The sequence below is a fragment of the Danio aesculapii genome, chromosome 17 (assembly GCF_903798145.1).
Source record: "Danio aesculapii chromosome 17, fDanAes4.1, whole genome shotgun sequence".
Lineage (NCBI taxonomy): Eukaryota > Metazoa > Chordata > Actinopteri > Cypriniformes > Danionidae > Danio > Danio aesculapii.
The window spans coordinates 35,305,933-35,326,353 of NC_079451.1; the positions used below are offsets into that span (position 1 = coordinate 35,305,933).

At 33.3% G+C, this 20,421-nt stretch overlaps 1 protein-coding gene across 1 annotated transcript in view; it reads left to right on the plus strand.

Moving 5' to 3' along the window:
* The window catches only part of adck1 (aarF domain containing kinase 1), a 244,118-nt gene extending 235,049 nt beyond the window's left edge, over positions 1-9,069 (plus strand). Inside the window, exons 10-11 of the mRNA XM_056476927.1 lie at positions 715-908; positions 8,184-9,069. Of these exons, the coding sequence (XP_056332902.1) occupies positions 715-908; positions 8,184-8,352 (363 nt within the window). The 3' untranslated portion in view covers positions 8,353-9,069. The remainder of the gene's footprint in view (positions 1-714; positions 909-8,183) is intronic.
* The last annotated feature ends 11,352 nt before the right edge of the window (positions 9,070-20,421 follow it).

Consider the following 20,421-nt stretch of genomic DNA (forward strand, 5'->3'; position numbering starts at 1 on the left):
TTGATGAAAGTGAAGGGAAAAAAAACCTAGAGAGAAACCAGGCTCAGTTAGGCACGACCATTTCTTCTCTGGCCAAAGTTTTATATATATTCTGTATTTTGTGTGTTCCATTTATTTACAGTATAGTTGTGAATTGCATTATGGGAACTTGATCTCTGCTCTGTCGACTTTTGATGGTGAAAATTCAACTCTACAGTTTAACATGACTACAGTTTAACATTTAAATGACTTTTGTTGACATTTTAGTAGTTTGAAATAATATAATGTTTAAGAAATAATATAGAGAGAAATAAATTGTTAAAATAACTAAATGTACAGGCAGCTTAATGTTTTTGTACTGCAATATACAACACCAATCCAAACAATACAGTATATCACGTTAAACTATTTCAGATGCTAATAAAAGTCACTTTTTTTCAATTTTAAGTTTAAAAGTTGTCAGAAGAAGGATCAAGGTCTCATAATGCAATTCAAAAGCATAAATAAACACGCAAAAATAAAAACATGAATCATAAAATTTGGAAAAAAGCTAATTTTACAGATATTTTTTAAAGTGTAGGTTAAGTCATAGTCATATTGTTAACCAGCTCAAGTAAGGACTATGTTAAGTACATGCATGTACACACAAAACAAGTTAACATTTCTAATAAAAGACAAAAACCTTGAACGCAGTGTGACCTCCTAAGCACGTGGTTTTGTGTTTTTGCCTCTTAGGATGTGGAGATCCGAACGAACGCGGCGCTGTACCTCCCTCAGATCAGCGAGCTGTTGAACAGGATTCCCCGACAGATGCTGCTGCTTCTGAAAACCAACGACCTGCTGAGAGGTATCGAGACCATCCTGCAGACCAGAGCCAGCTCCAGCTCCTTCATCAACATGTCCCGCTGCTGTACTCGAGCCGTTGCCAGGTAAAACATCAGCAACAATGACACTTTGTCTTTTTTATTCCTTGTATACGATTTTACACATAAAATAAAATAAAAGCTTGTATTTCCATATATATACAGTTGAAGTCAGAATTATTAGCCCCCCTTTGATTTTTTTCTTCTTTTTTAAATATTTGCCAAATGATGTTAAACAGAGAAAGGAATTTTTCACAGTATGCCTGATAAATTTTTTCTTCTGGAGAAAGTCTTATATGTTTTATTTCAGCTAGAATAAAAGCAGTTTGAACATTTTTATGAACAGTTTTAAGGTCAAAATTATTAGCCCCTTTAAGTTTTTTTTTTTTCGATACTCTACAGAACAAACCATCATTATATAATAACTTGCCTAATTACCCTAACCTGACTAGTTAACCTTATTAACCTAGTTAAGCCTTTAAATGTCACTTTAAGCTTTATAGAAATGTCTTGAAAAATATCAATTAGAGATGAGTTATTAAAACTATTATGTTTAGAAATGTGTTGAACAAATCTTCTCTTTGTTAAACAGAACTTGGGGAAAAAAAATAAACACAGAGGCTAATAATTCAGGGGGTTAGTAATTCTGACTTCAACTGTATATGGAAATACAAGCCTTTATTTTAGATGTAATTAATTGCTATTAACCTTAATAATCTTTTGACATCGCTCATTTGAAGGATTTGCTGCCAACTTAAAATTCTCTCAACACAAATACCCTAGTTGTATGTAATTAATTAATTAGAATTATATATGGGCTACATTTTTGTACAATAGTTTTACTATACTATTAGCTTCTGACATGAAATTGCATTCACATAGTGTGGATGGAAATCTTTTCTGAAACGTAGTGGAAACATCAGTATGGAAGAGGATCATTTACAATTTAAAACAGTGTTTAAAAATAAAAATACCCTAGAGTAAAAGTAGCCTTAAATGCACTCAGACACCCCTTGACAAGCGCTCAGTTCAAACTCCCCCACCCTCAAATGTAAGTGAGTGACTGAATGCCACTATATTGCACTATATTGTACTTTCCGCAGCAGTGAGCAGTGATCATATTGATTTATTCTCACCATTCTAATGAAGAACACTGTGATTGGGGGAGAAAATCGTTGGGGTTTGAGGGACGGTTGTCAGCTGCAGAGACGCTTGCGTCTGCCCGTAAAGGATTTCTGTGCGGTACAGAAAGAAAGAAGCATCCAGACATGAAACTCAATGTCGTCTGCCTCAACGCTTCTTTATTAAAACCAAATGGCAGCAAAGTGCGGAATGCAAAATCTGAAATCCATTTCCAATTGCTGTACTCTGAGGCACAGCAGAAAGAGAGAGGGAGATCTGGAGAAGTAACCGGACCATCACACACACATACACACTGATTTAGCTTGATGTGAACAGAAATGTTTGCAGTAGCATCTATTACGGTGAGTTAGGTTTTTATATGCAAGCTGTAGGAATACTTCATCCAAAACGGAAAATTAAGCAAAAAGGAAATATTAACTAGATAATTCAAGCTTTTTATCTCACAGTAGAGTTTTAATAGCACAAGTTGTGTTTATATCTCAATTGTGGGCTAGCTATGAAATGTAGAATTGTAATATACCGGCCACTTTATTAGGTACACCTCACTAGTACTGGCTTGGACCCCCTTTTGCTTTAAGAACTGCCTTAATCCTTCATGGTATAGATTCAACAAGGTACTGAAAATATTCCTCAGAATCTCTTTACAAGAAATTAGGTTATTTTTTCTATTTGCCCCAATAAAAAGGAAATGAAATCAGCGTTTACTTTACAGCCTCACACTTTTAACTTTTTTGTACTGTACAGAATGTTGACGGAAAAAAATTAAAATGCAAAAAAATACATTTTCCTATACCCTCTCATATGTTTGCTTAGCCTGTTATGATTAAATTTAGATTTAACTCCTTTTAACGTCAGCATGTGGCGTTTCTGCATGGCTTGATGGGCAATATGGGTGAGCCACTGCTTCTTTTTATCTCTGCTTTGGCCTAGTCAGCAATCTGTAATAAACAGTCGTATTTATGAAGGTGAGATTTCCAGGGATACCCTTTATCACTAACATACAGCTATAGGGGGAAAAAATGAAAAGGCTGCTTGAAAATGGGCAGTTTTTTGGGGGGGGGTTATAGTTTATTGTTATGTGCTCGAGTAAAAAATCATTTTGGTTTAAATCAGTAATCATTTCTTCCAAAATTATTTATAAATTTTTTACAATTTAGATGTTTTTTTTATTTTAAACAAATGATAACAATTAAAAAAAAAAAACATGCTTTTTAGATATGTTTATATTAAATCAGACTGCTCTATACAATACCAATGTTTTGACTTCAGAAAGAGTTATGTAATGAGAGACGAGGAGGCCTGGAAGTACACTCTGGGTTCACTCTTTCTATCATTCTTTCATCCCTCATTCATAGGAGGGACAGACGGAAGGGCCCTCACTTAATAATTCATCTCCCGCTCAGCTGTAACAACATCCACTATATCTCGCGATGAAATATTTAGCATGGATAATCCGGGAGTCAACAAATTATGCAATGTTACGTCTACTTAAAATTTCTGCTCCATAGTTACAAAATTTTGCATGTTAGTAATGTCAAAACAGTGAAATAAGATTTTATTTCATTTTATTTTATTTTATTTTATATTTTTAATTAACTAATTAATTTGTATTTTTTATATTTTATTTTTATTTATTTGTTTTATTTCATTTTATTTTATTTTAATCATTTATTTATTTTAGTTTTGTTTTTTATATTTTTTTTCATTATTTAATTTTAATTATTTATTTGTTTTATTTTTTTTTATTTATTTTTTATTTTATTTATTTTATTAATTTATTTTATTTTAATTATTTAATTATTTTTTATTTATTTAATCATTTATTTTATTTTTTGTTTTAATCATTTATTTTATTTTATTTCCTTTTTTTATTTACATTTTTTATTTATTTTATTTTCTAGTATTTTATTTTAATTATTTATTTATTTTATTTTATTTATTTATTTTATTTTATTATTTTTATTTATTTATTTTTTATTTGTTTTTTATTTTATTTTATTGTTCATGTCCTTGCTTTCATTCCAGCAAGGACATTTTAAATCATTTGAAACATTTTTTAGCAGAAACACTATTTCAAATACATGCTGTAATTGTAACACCAGGGACAATGGAGATGAGCATCCTTGTGCAGTTTATTTAAGAAAATAGTCAGGCAGGTAATAGTCAAAACAGGGCAATAGTCAAATCCAAGAGCGCAGTCAGAGTGACAGGCGAATGGTCAGGACAGGGGGCAATACAGTATAAACAATAAAACAGAACAAATGTCAAAAACAGAATAACAAATAGCAAGCCGTGTGTGTGTGTGCGCGCGTGTGTGTGTTTGTGTTTGTGTTTGCGTGTGCGCGTGTGCGTGTGCGTGTGTGTGTGTGTGTGTGTGTGTGTGTGTGTGTGTGTGTGTGAAAGATGCATTTATAGTCCTGGTAATCAGTCCATCATGAACTTCCAGCTGTGTGTAATCAGGGGGAATCAGGAACTGCTGTGTGTGAGGTGTACGATGGGAGTTGTAGATGATTAAAGTGGTAGATGTGTAGTTCTCCAGTGATCATGACAGTAATTATTACATTTTACATTACAAGTATCTATCATGAAAATACGTAGTAGTAATAATAATTTGGAGAAAATATGACAGAGCCAGTGTATTAGACTGAAGAAACATTAGACACAATATTACTGTTTTACTGTATTTTTATTCAAATAAATGTCATGTTTAGATGTAAACAATGACTCCCTAAAAATGTTTTTCATAACAAAAAGCATTAATTAAATTGTTATTAATATTCTACAATATTACTGTATATTTGATGAAACAAATGAAGTATTTGTAAGCATTGGTAAGACCCCAACAATATAGTGAAAATGTATTTAATCAATTGCAATTTAATAATGCAAAATGTCCCTCAGTGATTGGTAATAAATAGCTTGGCCAATGTGTTGTTAATTTTTTTCCAGTACCGTTCACTTAGATTTGCCAGGTCTGTGCACCAGGCATGCAACAAGTTTCTGTTGACATTTTCCCCCGTGCAGGTTTTTTGCCGAAGCATGACGGGTGATGATTTGTGACTGACTCCTGGGTTCCCATCAGCCCCTGCTCTCTGTATTCAGTTCATGCTGTCGCTGTGCTCCTGTCAGATGCAGGAAATGATGCGTCCGTGTAACACCTTCACTCTGACACAGCAGCAGAAGCCCAAGCAATGGTCTGAAATGTCAAACCAGTCCACAACAAAAACCTTCACGCAGGTTCGACACTCAAAACATGGAGCCGACATCACCATTATCCTCTTAGTCTTCTCATCTTCCTAAGGAAACGTGTACTTCATGTACTGTTTGTCTTTTCAAAGCTGTTCACTGCGATGCATTCGGGAGAGCCGAGGAATCATTGTTTTTCCCCCAAGGAAATCCCACTTACTGCTGTCCATCTTTCTCTGTCGCTGTTAATAATACATGAGCTGGTGTGGTCTGTCTAAAGTCCTCACTTATCGCCAATACAAACTGAATCATTTACACATACAGTGTTTGCCACTAGTATTGGCACTCTTAGTGTAAATAAAGTACAATTTTGTAAATGTTTATTAATTCATTTTCCTTCGGCTTAGTCTCTTTTTCAGAGGTCGCCACAGCGGAATGAACCGCCAACTATTCTGGCATATGTTTTACGCAGTGGATACCCTTCCAGCCACAACCCTTCACTGGGAAACACTCATACACACTCATTCACACACACTCATACTCTACGGCCAATTTAGTTCATCCAATTCACTTATAGCAGGTTTTTTGACTGTGGGGGAAACCGGAGCACCTGGAGGAAACCCATGTGACAATGGGTAGAACATGCAAACTCCACATAGAAATGCCAACTGGCCCAGCCGGGACTCGAACCAGTGACCTTCTTGCTGTGAGGCGCCAGTGCTACCCACTGAACCACCGTGCCACCCTTTTGTAAATGTTAGTTAACGGAAATAACTTGTTTATTGTTAGTCCTTGTTAACTCAGTGTGGGGCGTTACGGTGGTGCAGTGGGTAGCCCGACTGTCTCACAGCAAGAAGGTAGCTGGTTTAAGCCTCGGCTGGATCAGTTGGCATTTTTCTGGGCCAGCACGGCGGCGCAGTGGGTAGCACAATTGCTTCACAGAAAGAAGGTCGCTGGTTCGAGCCCCGCCTTGGTCAGTTGGAATTTCTGTGTCGAGTTTGCATGTTCTCCCCGTGTTCGGGTGGGTTTCCTTCAGGTGCTCTGGTTTCCCCCCACAAGTCCAAAAACGTGGTATAGGTGAATTGGGTAGGCTAAACTGTCCGTAGTGTATGAGTGTAAATGAGTGTGTATGGATGTTTCCCAGTGATGGGTTGCCGCTGGAAGGGCATCCGCTGTGTAAAACGTGCTGGATTAATTGGCGGTTCATTCTGCAGTGGCAACCCCAGATTAATAAAGGGACTAAGCCGAAAAGAGAATGAATGAATGAATGAACTCAGTGTGTTAAGTAATGTGAGTTTAATGTAAGTGTTAAACTATGATTGATAAATGCTGTACAAGTGTTGTTCATTGTTTTTAATGTTAGTAAATACATTTAATATACAATAATGGAACCTTATTATAAAAGTGTGACCAAAAACGGCCAATAAACCAATATCGACTAAATGTTGCTCTCAAAAAACAGTTTGTTAAAAAGTGACTACACTTTTATCAGTTCTGCATAAGTTTGATTGACCTGATGAAGACCTTGTTGGTCAAATATTGTTGTTTTAATAAACATTGTGCTGATTTTTGTTTATCACCGATTGAACCTTTAATTTGAACTTGCGTAAAAGTTTTTTTTTTTTTTTTTTGGATGTGCACATATTAGACTTTAAACAAAAACTCTATAAACAAATAATTGCAAATACAGGAAAGTTTTATCAAAAAATATCCAAATGATTATTTGTTAAATAAGTGTGCAAAACACTGAAAACCTATTTCTACCATCAGAGTAATAACGAAGAATCTTAAATCTACAAGAGGTGTTATAAATCCACCTGGAACAGGACCAAGATGTTTGTTGGGATGATGGTTGTCCAAAAAAAAAAATCTCCAAAAAACCTCAAAATTGCAGAAACTCTTCAAAATTCAACATCACCTGCATCACAACAAACTGATTTGAAAGAGTTTCAAGAAAAAAATTCCAAGAAGCAATTCTTGTTTAAAAGACGTCTAATAAACGTCCAACATAAACCTCTTAGCAAAAACAGGGCTAAATTTGGTTGTTCAATGTAAATCTAGAAGTCTAAGGATAGTCTAAATATAGCCATGAAATAGACAGTAATGGATAACTGCAGTACACATGTGAAGCCTAATAGTCTATTTTTGGACTAGGTGTCTAGATTTTCACTGACTGCCTTATTTTAACAAAGACATCTATGTTTGGATGTCTATTGGATGTCTTTTAAACACACAAAAGGTTGCTGGGACGCCTCTACTCTCATCCAAAAACAAACTCAGCCATTTTTGTTTTGTTTGTTTGTTTGTTTTTATATTATTATAATATTTATTTTATATATATTATTTATATAATTTGGGGGGGGGGGGGGTTCAACCATTTAGAAAAATGCATGAGGAACAGAGAGAGGGGTAGGATCGATGAACGACCTAGAGCCGGGACTCAAACTTGGGTCTCCGCGAGCACCTCAAGCCTCATTCACTCTACGAGTGACTCGCAGCGGCAAAGCGACAGGCAGCCATTCATTTCAATGGAGAGTGAGCAACTTCCGTTGACCTCCCACTACATGAGCGGCAACGACCTTTGGGGATCAGGTGGGCGTGTCGAGCAATGCGACAAAGTTGAGAATTCTTTCAACTTTATGCAAATGAAGAGCGACTTTCTTGAGCCAATAGGAGCACCAGTAGAGCTTACGTGATCCTCTCTCTGCTCGCTCCGAGGCCAGTTGTATTCCCCGTGCTGTAGACCTACACAGACCTGCATTTGCAGCAGGTCATCATCCAGAGTGACAGGCAGCTACAAAGTCGCTGCTAGTGTGAATGAGGCATCAGTGCTATATGTTGACGCAGTAACCACTAGGTTTTAGGCTTGACTTTGGTTTTGTATTTAATATTTGGTGAGATAGAAGAGTCAATATTAATGTATTGGACACTGTAATTCACTTCAGCCAATGTAATCTCCACTCTCCTCTTGTGGTTCTTCATCTTTCTTATCTTCTGTGTGTTTTTTTCTAGGCACAAGAGGAGCAAAGCGAGCTCTCGGAGCCGTCGCGTGCGGATCTGGCTGTCTGAGCGCTGGTCTCTGTGCCAGATCGACCTGTATGAACTGGTGTTGTGGCTCCGCAGCTCTGCTTTGGCCAGATGCCTCTGTTATCTCCTCAACTGCCTGCCACACACAAACTGAGAGGCTTGAACACACTCTGTTTTTAACGGGAGCTGATTGTAAAAAGTCTGTTTTTTTTGTAATGTTTAGCCAAAGTCATGGAAATTGACTACATACAGTGAGATTATGAGATGATTCTTCATGCATGTTTTATGTCCTTCATAGTATCATGTTGATATTTTGTTTTACGGTACTGTACGTTTGTATTATGCCTTGAACTGCGCAAATGTCACATCTCAGAAATTCATGCAAATCTTTCATTTTGCATTGCTGCAGATTTCCTAATCCCATACTGTCGATGAGAAGATTAAATAGAAACACTTTAGAATAATGCTTCATTAGTTTGTTAGTTAATGTATTTACTAGCATTAACTAAATATCAACAATCGGGTAAAGCATTTATTAAAGTTGTGCTTGTTAGCATTAGTTAATGAGTCGATATGAACTAGCATTTTTAACTTTGTAAATATCATGTTGAAATAACACTGACTAATGTTAACAAAGATGAATTTATCATAACAAATGTTTTACTAGTAGTTGGTTTATGTTAGTAAATAACTTAACTAATGGAACATTATTTTAAAGTGTTGCCACTTAAACATTTACATATATAACATCTGTGGCATAAAATAAACAGTTTTATTTATATATTTTGGGACTTTTTATTGGGTAAAACAGGTGTTTTTTGGTGGGGTTTTTTGGTCATGCTGGCTCAATAAATGGGAGCATTTGTTTTTATCTGTGTTTGTTTGGATTTTTCCTTTTGTGATTTTTATTTTTTTTTTCAATGGGAAAATTCTTTCACACATTAGTGAATGAATCAGTCAGTGAGTTTAGGAATATGGTGTTTCAAACCTCACGGAATGCAACAGTTGAAGCTCTGAATAACATTCACTCTACAGTGTTGTCTACAAAGGGTTATGGTGACCATAAAAAATAAAATAAAGAGGTAAGTGGGTGTTATTGTACTATTAATAATATACTATTGGCGTTTTTCTAAATTACTACATATTACGTCTAAAGAATTGCATATTCTTATATTTTCTTTTTTCATTGTCACTTTAGCTAAGGTGATACATTGTCTTCAATATAAATCACAAATAACTACAAATATCAGAGAAGAAAAGGAAATTTTTAACATAAATAGTGCTCACTCATCCAAAAAAATAGGGAAATGAAAATACTTTTTCATTTTATTATTATTATTATTATTATTATTATTATTATTATTATTATTATTATTATTACTAAAGTTGTAATACTAGTTGTAGTAGTATTAGTATTATTATTTTACTTGTAAAATGTGTCATGGAATAAGACTATTTGGTAACACTTTATTTTGACGGTCCATTTGATTATTAGTACACTGTCTGCTTTATACCTGCTGATACTGCTCCTTCAGCAGACATTTAACTGACCATACGAAACTTTGCAAGTACATGTCAACTTACACTACCCCCAACCTAACAGTCTACTTATAATCTAATGAGAATTAGTTGGCATGTAACCTACAGTAAATTCAACAAACGGACCATCAAAATAAAGTGTGACCGACACTTTATTTTACACACTTATTTTGTTTTGGATTGACCAGATTAGGTATGGGTTTATATATTAAATAATAATGAATTTATATATTACATAATAATGAACAATAAATAAAATATTAATAAATGTGAATGTTTATTTTGTTCTACAAGGGTCTAATGTAATGTACTGTAATGAAATGTACTGTACATTTGATGCTTTCGCAGGTGTGCCCAGGGCGTCTTAAACGGAAATGGGTGTGGAGCTGGATAGTGAGTTGGTCGGCATCTTGCTTGGCGATTTGTGTTTTACAAAAAAATATTTAGTTGCAAGTATTAAATTTGATTGTATATTCCCGCTTTGGTGTGTGTGTAAATTTGGACTTTTTTGTTGTTTATCCATCCGTGTGCCCCCTCCACCCCTCTTATTTGTTTTTGGTTTGTTTGTTGTTATTGTAAATACTGTACTTTGTATATACACGGTGAGAAGCAGTAGGGCTCGGATGCCACACTTTTCTTTTCTGTAAATACTTTCTCTTGTTTTTAGATATAGTCAGGGAGAGAGGAGTAGTTTTTGTATTTTTTATTTCAGTTTTTTTGATAGGTATCTATTTTTTTGATATAGTATTTAGTTTCATTTGGGAGTTTAGGTAGAGGATACCTTTTTGTTTATTATTGTTCTGTGGTATTTGGCTTCACACTTTTGGGTGTTTAGGAAAAAGAGAAAAAAAGACAAATGAACAGACACGACATCAAGGGTTCTTAAAATGGGATTTTATTTGTCGCATGATTTTTATGTTACGTCCTTGACGCCCTAGACCAGGGTCATAACAAATTAAAGTAGTTTTTTTTTTTTTTTCATAAAATGACAATTGGTCAAAATAACAAATGCTTTCAGTTTTTAGATGAGAAATGTGTTCGACATCTGTCTGGAATGCCAATATTATATTTCCAAGTCAGAATATCTGAATCAACAGCTTACAAATGCATTATTTTATCAAACTAGATCTGATTCAAATGCTAAATTCTAGATCGCATATGCTTATTCCTCTATCCAGAGGGCAGCTTTTACATCTGTTACTCCCAGTTACACCTTCCCTTCCAGGTTCCTTTTTTTTTCATGCAGGACCCTGACTGAGTCCCACAGAAAATCCCTCTCGTCCTCAGGCCCGAAGGCAAGCGCCAGCAGCTGAAATACTAAAGCCCTGCGGCTGGAGAGCAGATTGTGGCTGATGGACTCAGTTATCTGCTCAACAAGTCTCAAAAACCAAATTGCTGGATCCCGGCTTCCCCTTCCACAATAATGTGTCATTTACTGTGTCCACAGCTAATCCTGTCAGGCTTGAATTGCAGCTCTAGCGTGTTTCCAGGAACCGTGCAAACTTGTAATTAATAATTTTCGGGGATGAGGTGCTCTCAGACTGAGTAAGTGCACTGTTATGCTGTCCTGTTTGTTTGATTTTATTATTATTATTATTTTTTATTTTTTTTTTTTTGCCATTTTTTATTTTTTGTAGCTCATTGCCCTCTCTGTTGTGTTGTTTTTTTTAGATGAGGAATAGTGCTTTGGTCAATGAAGGTAATTTTTTAATTTTCTTTTATTTCTGATGCCTATATTTTTTCTAATGCCAATATTTGTGTCATATTTAACTTTTGTTTTGTTTATCTTATGACAATGAAGTTTAATTTTCCACTTTGAATCACACAAATAAATAACGTTGTAAAATAAATTATTTATTCATTTTCCTTCGGCTCACTCCCTTTAATCATCAGGGGTCGCCACAGCGGAATGAACCGCCAACTTATTCAGCACATGTTTTACACAGCGTATGGTCTTCTAGCAGCAACCCAGTACTGGGAAACAATCCATACACACTCATTCACACACATACACTACAGCCAATTTACTTTATTCAATTCACCTATAGCGCATGTTTTTGGACTGTGGTTGAAACCGGAGCACCCGGAGGAAATCCACACGAACACGGGGAGAACATGCAAACTCCACCCACAAATGCCAATTGACCCATCACGTTCTCTCCTTGAGTCGCACCGCCCCCCCGAACACATATGAACTTTGTGATTGGCTGTGTCTTTTCCTGCTGCCATGTGAGAGGCTGTAGCTGCATTCAGATACAAGCAGCACCAAAATACCAGGAGAATTTGGCCATGCAGCAAGAATAAGGTGTGTGAGATGTGTGACACACACAAGTGAGGATGGCGGCAGCAAAAAAAAAGATGGTCACATACTGTTCATACCTGAACTCAAGTTCGCTACTGAATGAGTCTACTGAATGGGATTGTATTCACTCGTCCACACCAATGTCAAGTGCGAACCTACACCCTTGCTAAAAAATAATATTTGTATGCCTATTTAGGGACATTTTGTCTTGAACATATGAACTTAAAGACTCCCACTATACTGTATATTCCTAATTTTGACTGTCTCCTGAATTTTTTTGACAGTCTTCTGAATCGACCATAAAAAACTTGAATTATCTAACTTCATTTTTACTACTTTAACAAAGGATAATAATATGGAAAGCACATACTGCACATACTTTTGGTTGAATTGGTAACACCTAAAATAATTGATAAAAATATTTTCTTTCAATGGTCACACTTTACAATAAAGTCTCATTAGTTAATGTCCTTACTAACATGAACTAAGAATGAACAGTACTTGTACAGCATTTATTAATCATAGTTCAACATGTACATCCAAACTCATGCTTGTTAATGCACTGTGAGTTAACACTAACTAATAATGAACAACTGTATTTTCATAACCTAAACTAACATGGACAAATACAACAATACATGTATTGTTATGTTCATGTTAGTAAATGCATTAATTATGCAATGAACTCATGCAACCTTATTTGGGAACACTTTAGTTTAGGTCACAATTCATGCTATTAACTAATGGCTTATCACCTGTCTATTATTAAGATACTAACTATTCATTAGTAGTTATAAAGTATGATCGTATTCTGCATCCCTAATCCTACCCAAAACCTAAACCCAAATTCTACCTTAGTAACCATTAATAAACAGTTAATTAGTTATTTATAAAGCTTGTAGTGTTAGTTAGTGGTTTTGTATTACACTAAATTGTGACCTAAACTAAAGTGTTACCCCTTATTGTAAAGTGTTACCTTTTTATTTCATTAAAAAAAACATCTATAAAGATTTTGTTTTGTGTGTTAATGTACCAATTGACCTTTTTGTGACACAGTTAATATATTGGTTCACTTTTTGCACACTCTTTTTTTTTGGGGGGGGGGGGGGGGGGGGGTCTTGTTATTGCAGTTTAGTTGATAAAAATGCCTCTTATCTTTGGTGTTTAACACAAACACGGCTCTGCTGTTTCTCTGGTCCTCTGCTTCTGATGAGTCAGAAGTGGAAAATCTCTCTCCATCTCTCTCTGCTGACTCACAAACGGACAATGGCTGCTTTTCCCTTATCACTTTCTTCCCATCTCTTAATTAGACTCGACCTCTGTAGGCAAACCCCGAGCCAGCGTTAAGCCTGTGTCTGCCCAGAATAAAAAATCCATCCATCTTGATCAAAAAGCTGAGGCTGGAGCTGCCAAATGTAATCACTCTGGTAATGTGTCTGAAGCCTCCAGCGGGACAGAAAGAAGGCCAGCAGTGCTGAGGTGAAGTTCAGGTGTGTGCTTTTGCTTTACCTTCAGTACAGTTTGTATAAGATGTAACTATTTAGGTAAAACATCTACATTTAGGGTTTGAGAGAAAAAGAAAGAAAGATTTATCTTTGTGTTTCTGAAAAGTTGAACACTTTGTTAAAGTGATCCTCATTCACACATTTAAAGTGGCTAAAAGTTTATCTATATTGGGCCAATATTTGTGTTAAAACAACCCAGCATTTTTAAAAGTGTAGTATAGAGTGTTAAATTAAATTCAATTTTATTTAATTTAATTAATTTTATTTTTAATTTAATTAAATTAAATGAATAAATAAAATATTAAATTATAAATAAAATATAAAATACAATATCAATTAAAAATGATAAAATATTATAAAATAATAATATAATAAAACATAAAATAACATAAAATTATAATTGTATAAAATAATATTAAAATTACAGTTAAATTAAATTAAAAAATCTGTAATTAAATTTAAAAATAAATTAAATATTAAATTAAATTAAATATAAATAGTAAAACAATTCAAAACAATAATATAATAAAATATAAAATAACATAATTAAAACATAAAAAATGAAAATTAAATATAAATTAAATATAAAATAAAAATTAATTAATTAAATAAAAATTAAATTGAATTAAATTGAATAAAATTAAAATACAATAAAATAAATAATAATTATTAAAATAAATTATAAAATTACTTGAAATTTATTTATTTCAAGTAACATGATCATAAAACAAAATACAATACAATTTAAAAATCTTAGTTGTGATAAAAACACTAAATAGCAGCTAAATAATTTATATAAAATAAGTAATAGAAATAAAATAGCTCATTGGTAAAATCACTTAGCATCATATTTAAAATAAATAAAAACAAATAAATAATACATAATAAAAATAACTAATTTAATTCTTATGCAAAATAATTATATTCTATATGCTTACAAAAAATAAATGATTTATCTATAGGAATATATTTCTTTAAATAAATAGTCTGATGTACAGTATGCCATTTGCCCACTTACAGTGTTATATTATCAGGGGGCTTGTTGTGAGAGTTTATTAGCTTGAAATAAGGCACACAAATATCTCAATCAATCGCTCCTCACTGTAGAATGTACAGTAATCCGTTTACTTACTACAGATGGATGAAGGTGAAGCAAACTTAAAGCACTGTACTGTACCTCAGCCTGCTTTTATTAACTGCATATATTGAGTTTGCCCTCAGCCAGTATTAGAAATAAGCCTCCTGAATTCCTAAAGATAATTCTGCCAAAAAGTAGGCTCATGTCCTAAAATGAGGCATCCGTATAGGTGCTTTTGTAAAGAATCAATTTATAATAGGAAAGATTACATTAAAAATGTGTCTAAAATATTGTTCAAAAATAATTCTTTTTTTATTAACTTACATTTTTATACTCATTATAGAACTGTATTTTATTTTGTACTGCATTTCATAAATTTTTTATTGTTGTTGTTGTTGTTGTTGTTGCTGATACCCACAACAATTTTGGTCAGTTGCACATAGTATTAAAAAGCACTGAATATGGATCCATTTAACATTCAACTGTCCAACATTTTAAGAGCCACAAGTTAAAATATAAAACATTAAAGTAGGACAGTCTTCAAAGATGACTTTTGCTAATCTATTTTTTACAGCTTTAATTTTTATTTGACATATAATATAACTTATTTATTTAATAAACTTAACAAATAAACCCATCAAACTTTACAATAAGGTTAATTAGTTAATGTTAATTAATGCATTTACTAACATGAAAAAACAATGAACAATACATTTACTATAGTATCTGTTCATGTTAGTTAACATTAGTTAATGAAAATACAGTTGTTCATCGTTAGTTCATGTTAACTAACGGTACATTAACTAATGTTAACAAGCATGAATTGGATGTTAATAATGCATTAGTAAATGTTCAATTATGATTAATAAATGTTGTACAAGTGTTGTTCATGATTAGTTCATGTTAGTAAATGCATTAACTAATGAACCTTATTGTAAAGTGTTACCAATAAACCCAGTGCTGTTGCTATATGTAAATGATCAATTTTGCTCTTTCAGAAAAAAATATTGACTTACTGAGCTTAGAAATTAAACTCCCTTTGTACATATTAGACTTTTATTTTGACTTATATAGACTTGATATTTTGTACATATTATATTCAAATAATTTTGCTCAGGTGGATTATTCAAAAGACATGCAACTCATTTCCTCCATGTAATTATTATATGACCTTTTTACAATATTTTTGGCCATATAGATTTAAACAAATCTAATATCGGCCAATAAATTTTGGCAGCCAACACATCGGTGCATTCATAATGTGTTTATTCCTTATAGTATTCATTTTAATAAAACATTATTCACCTTAATTTAATTTGTATTTATTATTTGTATTGTTACTGTATACAGTATGTATTTGAAATGAAACCAATGAACGAACAAACGAAAATTATCAATAAAAACATATATGGCCTGTTTCCACTGAGTGGTACAGTACTGTACGGGTCGGTACAGGTCACCTTTATTAGGCTTGCGTACTCTTTTGGTGGGCTCTTTTCGAGTGAGACATCATTCTCACTCGAAAAAATGTCAAAGTAAAGCTGTACAAGTCATTCACATATTATATGAGAAGCATTTCTTATAAAACAGATGCTTTATAGACATAAATACTTGTGTATAAATGTTCATTACTAACCTTTCTATAAACATGATTTGATTATAACTGCAGATCAATGATAATAATGCAAAATAGCCTACTGTAACATCTGCAATTATATAAAATAAATAAATAAATGCAACATATATGAACACATACAGACCCTTACAGTCTTCGATGTTATTAATTACATAAAAACTACACACAGCACACATTTAGTCCTTATATAGGTTCAAAAACAACAAGCAACATACTATAGCCCAGTCAGTGCAAACCTCTCATCTGTATCTTTAATCTTCACCAGCACATCTGACCTCTGTTAGATTGTAATTCCATCATTCCCAGTTCATATAGTCCAAAAGGGGATGATAATAGTTAAACAGGGCAGTTTGTTCATGTTCATTTATTTCTTTGTTTTTTCAGGCTTCTCCTTTGTTTTTTTACGTGTCACTTTGTCCATTTCTGAAAGGATCTGATGTCAGAAGCACTTCAATAATCACGCGCACGTTTTTATCATCAGCTCAAAAATTTTATTATTTCAAATATAGACACGTGGGAAAAGACGCAATAAAGCAAAACCGCTCACACTTTAGATGGCCTTGTAAAAAACTACGGGGCACAGGGTAGATTCTGCTCTTCTTCTTGGCTTTGTGGCTGTTCATTAAGATGACGACAAGGTTTGTTTGAGCTCGGGTCGACCATGGCTCGTTATTATATGTATATATTATTATGGTGTAATGTCTCGGCTGTGTATTTAAAACATGGCGGTTCCTTTGTTTTTATTCTGGCTTGTTGCACGAGCGAGTGACGTATCTCTGTAAACCAGTTGCGTGTCTTGCTCCGCCTTTTGGTACTTTTTTGTCACGCTAGGTACTCTTTGCAAAGGGTACCCAAAAAGTGGTACGGTACGGTTCGCTTTTAGATACCTTTTGACAGTGGAAACAGCAATAAAAGCGTAACGACCTGAACTGTACCATACTATACCAATCAGAAACGGAAACGGACCAATAAATAAATGAATGAATGAATGAATGATTAATATTTTTTATAAAATTGTTTTAAATTTCTAAAACAAAACAAAACACTTAACATCCATGCTTCGGCACTGGACAAACACTGTTTCTGTACAATTTCTAGATGAATGAATGAATGAATGAATGAATGAAAATAAAAATGTAAAATAAAATAATATTAAATTAAATTAAATTAAATTAAATTTAATTTAATTTAATTTAATTTAATTTAATTTAATTTAATTTAATTTAATTTAATTTAATTTAATTAATATAAATTATCCTTGCTTTCATGTAAACTCCTATATGCATTGATGTTTTTGTATCACTGCATTGACCTGCTGCTCCAATACTGTGAAATCTTTATTTAAGGGATCAAACCCAACCAAAAGTGGGACATCCATATTTAGCACCTTTTGCTTCCTCATTAAACACTTGTCATTAGTTAAAGACAGTCTTTTTGTAAGGTAAATCCACTCTGTAGTATCAGTGCATTAACAAGATCTTTTTCTTCTTCTTTTCAGTAATAGTTTGGAAAGAGCGTCCATGTGAAAACACGGAGAAGAAAAGGAAAGCAGTTTCATGGCCGTTTGCTGACATTTTGAGGTTTTTCTGAGATGCGGCGGTTTAAGCGAGGCTATAGATTTAAGAGGAACGGCAGCCATGAAAGACATTTTAATCTGCTAATGGAAAATCACATTACATTTTTTCCTCTCCAATTTGCCTCTTCTTTAGTGTACAATATTATAGGTTCTGGATTGCAGCGCATGCTTGGATGGAGCCACTTTTCTTCTGGCTGTTCGCATGGTAAAAGCCCAGCATTTGAGATGGAGATTACTGCTCTTTCCCCTGGGATTATCTTCATCTGCTCTTACGCAGCATGGACTTTTTCTCATTGCACCCCATTTTTTTCATCAGGTGTATGTGTGTTTTTGGTTGATCCAGAGCCTCTTCAGGGTTTCACTGGTCTGATGACTTAGTTCGGGGAAACTGATGTTCATGTAATCCTGCCAGTCATAATCTTCCAGGTAAAGAAAACTCTGCTTGCTTCACTTAGATAGACATTTATCCCCCCAGTATCACTCTTTCAGTTTCTGTCTAAACATTTCCTATTGTATGCTGTCAAAGATCTCTTTATTTATTTTGTTTGTATATTTATTGTTTTTGTTTTTTAGCACAATATATTGCAAAATCTATGAAGTGAAATACATATGATAATAAAATATTTAAATTTATTTGTTTAGCAAATAGGGTGACGCGGCTGGGTCAGTTGGCATTTCTGTGTGGAGTTTGCATGTTCTCCCTGTGTTCGTGTGGCTTTCATCCGAGTGCTCTGGTTTCCCCCACAGTCCAAAAACATGTGGTACAGGTGAATTGGGTAAGCTGTGTATGTGAATAAGTGTGTATGGATGTTTCCCAGAGATGGGTTGCAGCTGGAAGGGCATCTGCTGTGTAAAACATATACCCCAGATTAATAAAGGGACTAAGCCGAAAAGAAATTGAATGAATAAATGAATGTTTAGCAAATGCTTTTATAGTAGCTTACAAATTAATAATATAATAGATTCCAGCATATATTCATAAAATCATATACATATGTAATATATGTATTATTATATAATATTATTAGATATTAAATATGTATACATAACTGTTGTAATGGCATGAAATTAATAAATCTATCTATAGATTATATATAATGCAAAAAAAATCCACAGTAATTCCTATTAGTTTGCAAAAAAAAAAATATTTTTAATAAAATGTTTAAAGGTAAATATTATTACAAAGGTAAATTATCATTAGATACAGTGCTAAGCATATATAAGTACACCCCTCACAAATCTATCTTTTAAGTTCATATTTTTAATAGGATAGATTTATTTATTTTATTTATTTATTTTTTTAGTTGGCTACAGAACAAACTTACCTAATTAACATTGTTAAGCTTTGCCTTTAAATTTAACTAAGCCAAGCAAAATAACTAGTAAAATATTATGTACTGTCATCATGGCAATGATAAAAACAAATTAGCTATTAGTTATTAAAATTATTATGTTTACAAATGTGTTAAACAGCACCTGGGAAATATTAAAAATAGAATTGAAATTTCATAAGAGGGCTAATAATTTGTCTTCAACTTTAAATATATTTAAATATATTATTATTATTATTATTATTATTATTATTATTATTTAAAAAGGTATTATATATTTATTGGAACAGACATGGTACAAAGTTACAAATCAAAACCCACACTGTACTGCAGATGTATTATTTCCAGTCGGGCACTGTTCCTACAGGTAATAGCATTTTTATCCTCTGTCTTTTGCATTATTTGATGATATTAAAATGATAAGAAGGACTTCAGGCCGACAAGTGTCTGGAGAAATAGTTCATGAAAGACGGAGAAAATAGATGAACAGAAGGGCTTAAAAAACACCAAAGAGTTTAGAAAGAAGTATGCATGACCAAAGAACAATAAATCCAGTGGGCATGTGTGCGATTCCTCTGCGTTCTCTGGCTGCACTGGGAAATGAGTTCATTTAATACTGTGAAATTCCATTAGAAGAGAACATGACGATTTTGTAGAGCAAGCAGGCCGTTCGCAGGCCCTCTTACACACTTATAATTCCCCCATAAGACCAACTCTGATGAAACGGCCAAAACATATTTATTCAGAGATTTAATCTCTGTAATCGCAAAAATGGCTTAACTGTTGCTTTGGAAACAGACCAGAAGTGAATGACCTTATTGCGTGTGTACACGTTCACCTCATGTGGAAAATGTGGAAAGTTCAAGCTTTTGGCAATGAAACTAAAATTAGGGCAATGAAAACAATATTACAAGTTCAACACCTTCTGAAGCTAATAAATAGGATACTCTGTGAAAATTCAGGACATTTATGATTATTTTATTTTTTATTTTCAGATATAGAATATGTCTATATATAATATTTATTTACACCATTGAAAGCTAAATTATTAGAAGTTAGAATATTTTATTTTCCCAAGTTATCTTTAACACACTTAGGAAATGCTGTTCTGCTAGCTCAAATGTGGTCCTACCTGAAATTACCATGGTAATCAAACAGATAGAATAAGATTTAAAAGTTAGGGTCTTTCTGTAAAACACCCCCAGAATTATATAAATATCAAATAAACTACAACAACATCCACATGACCACACCGT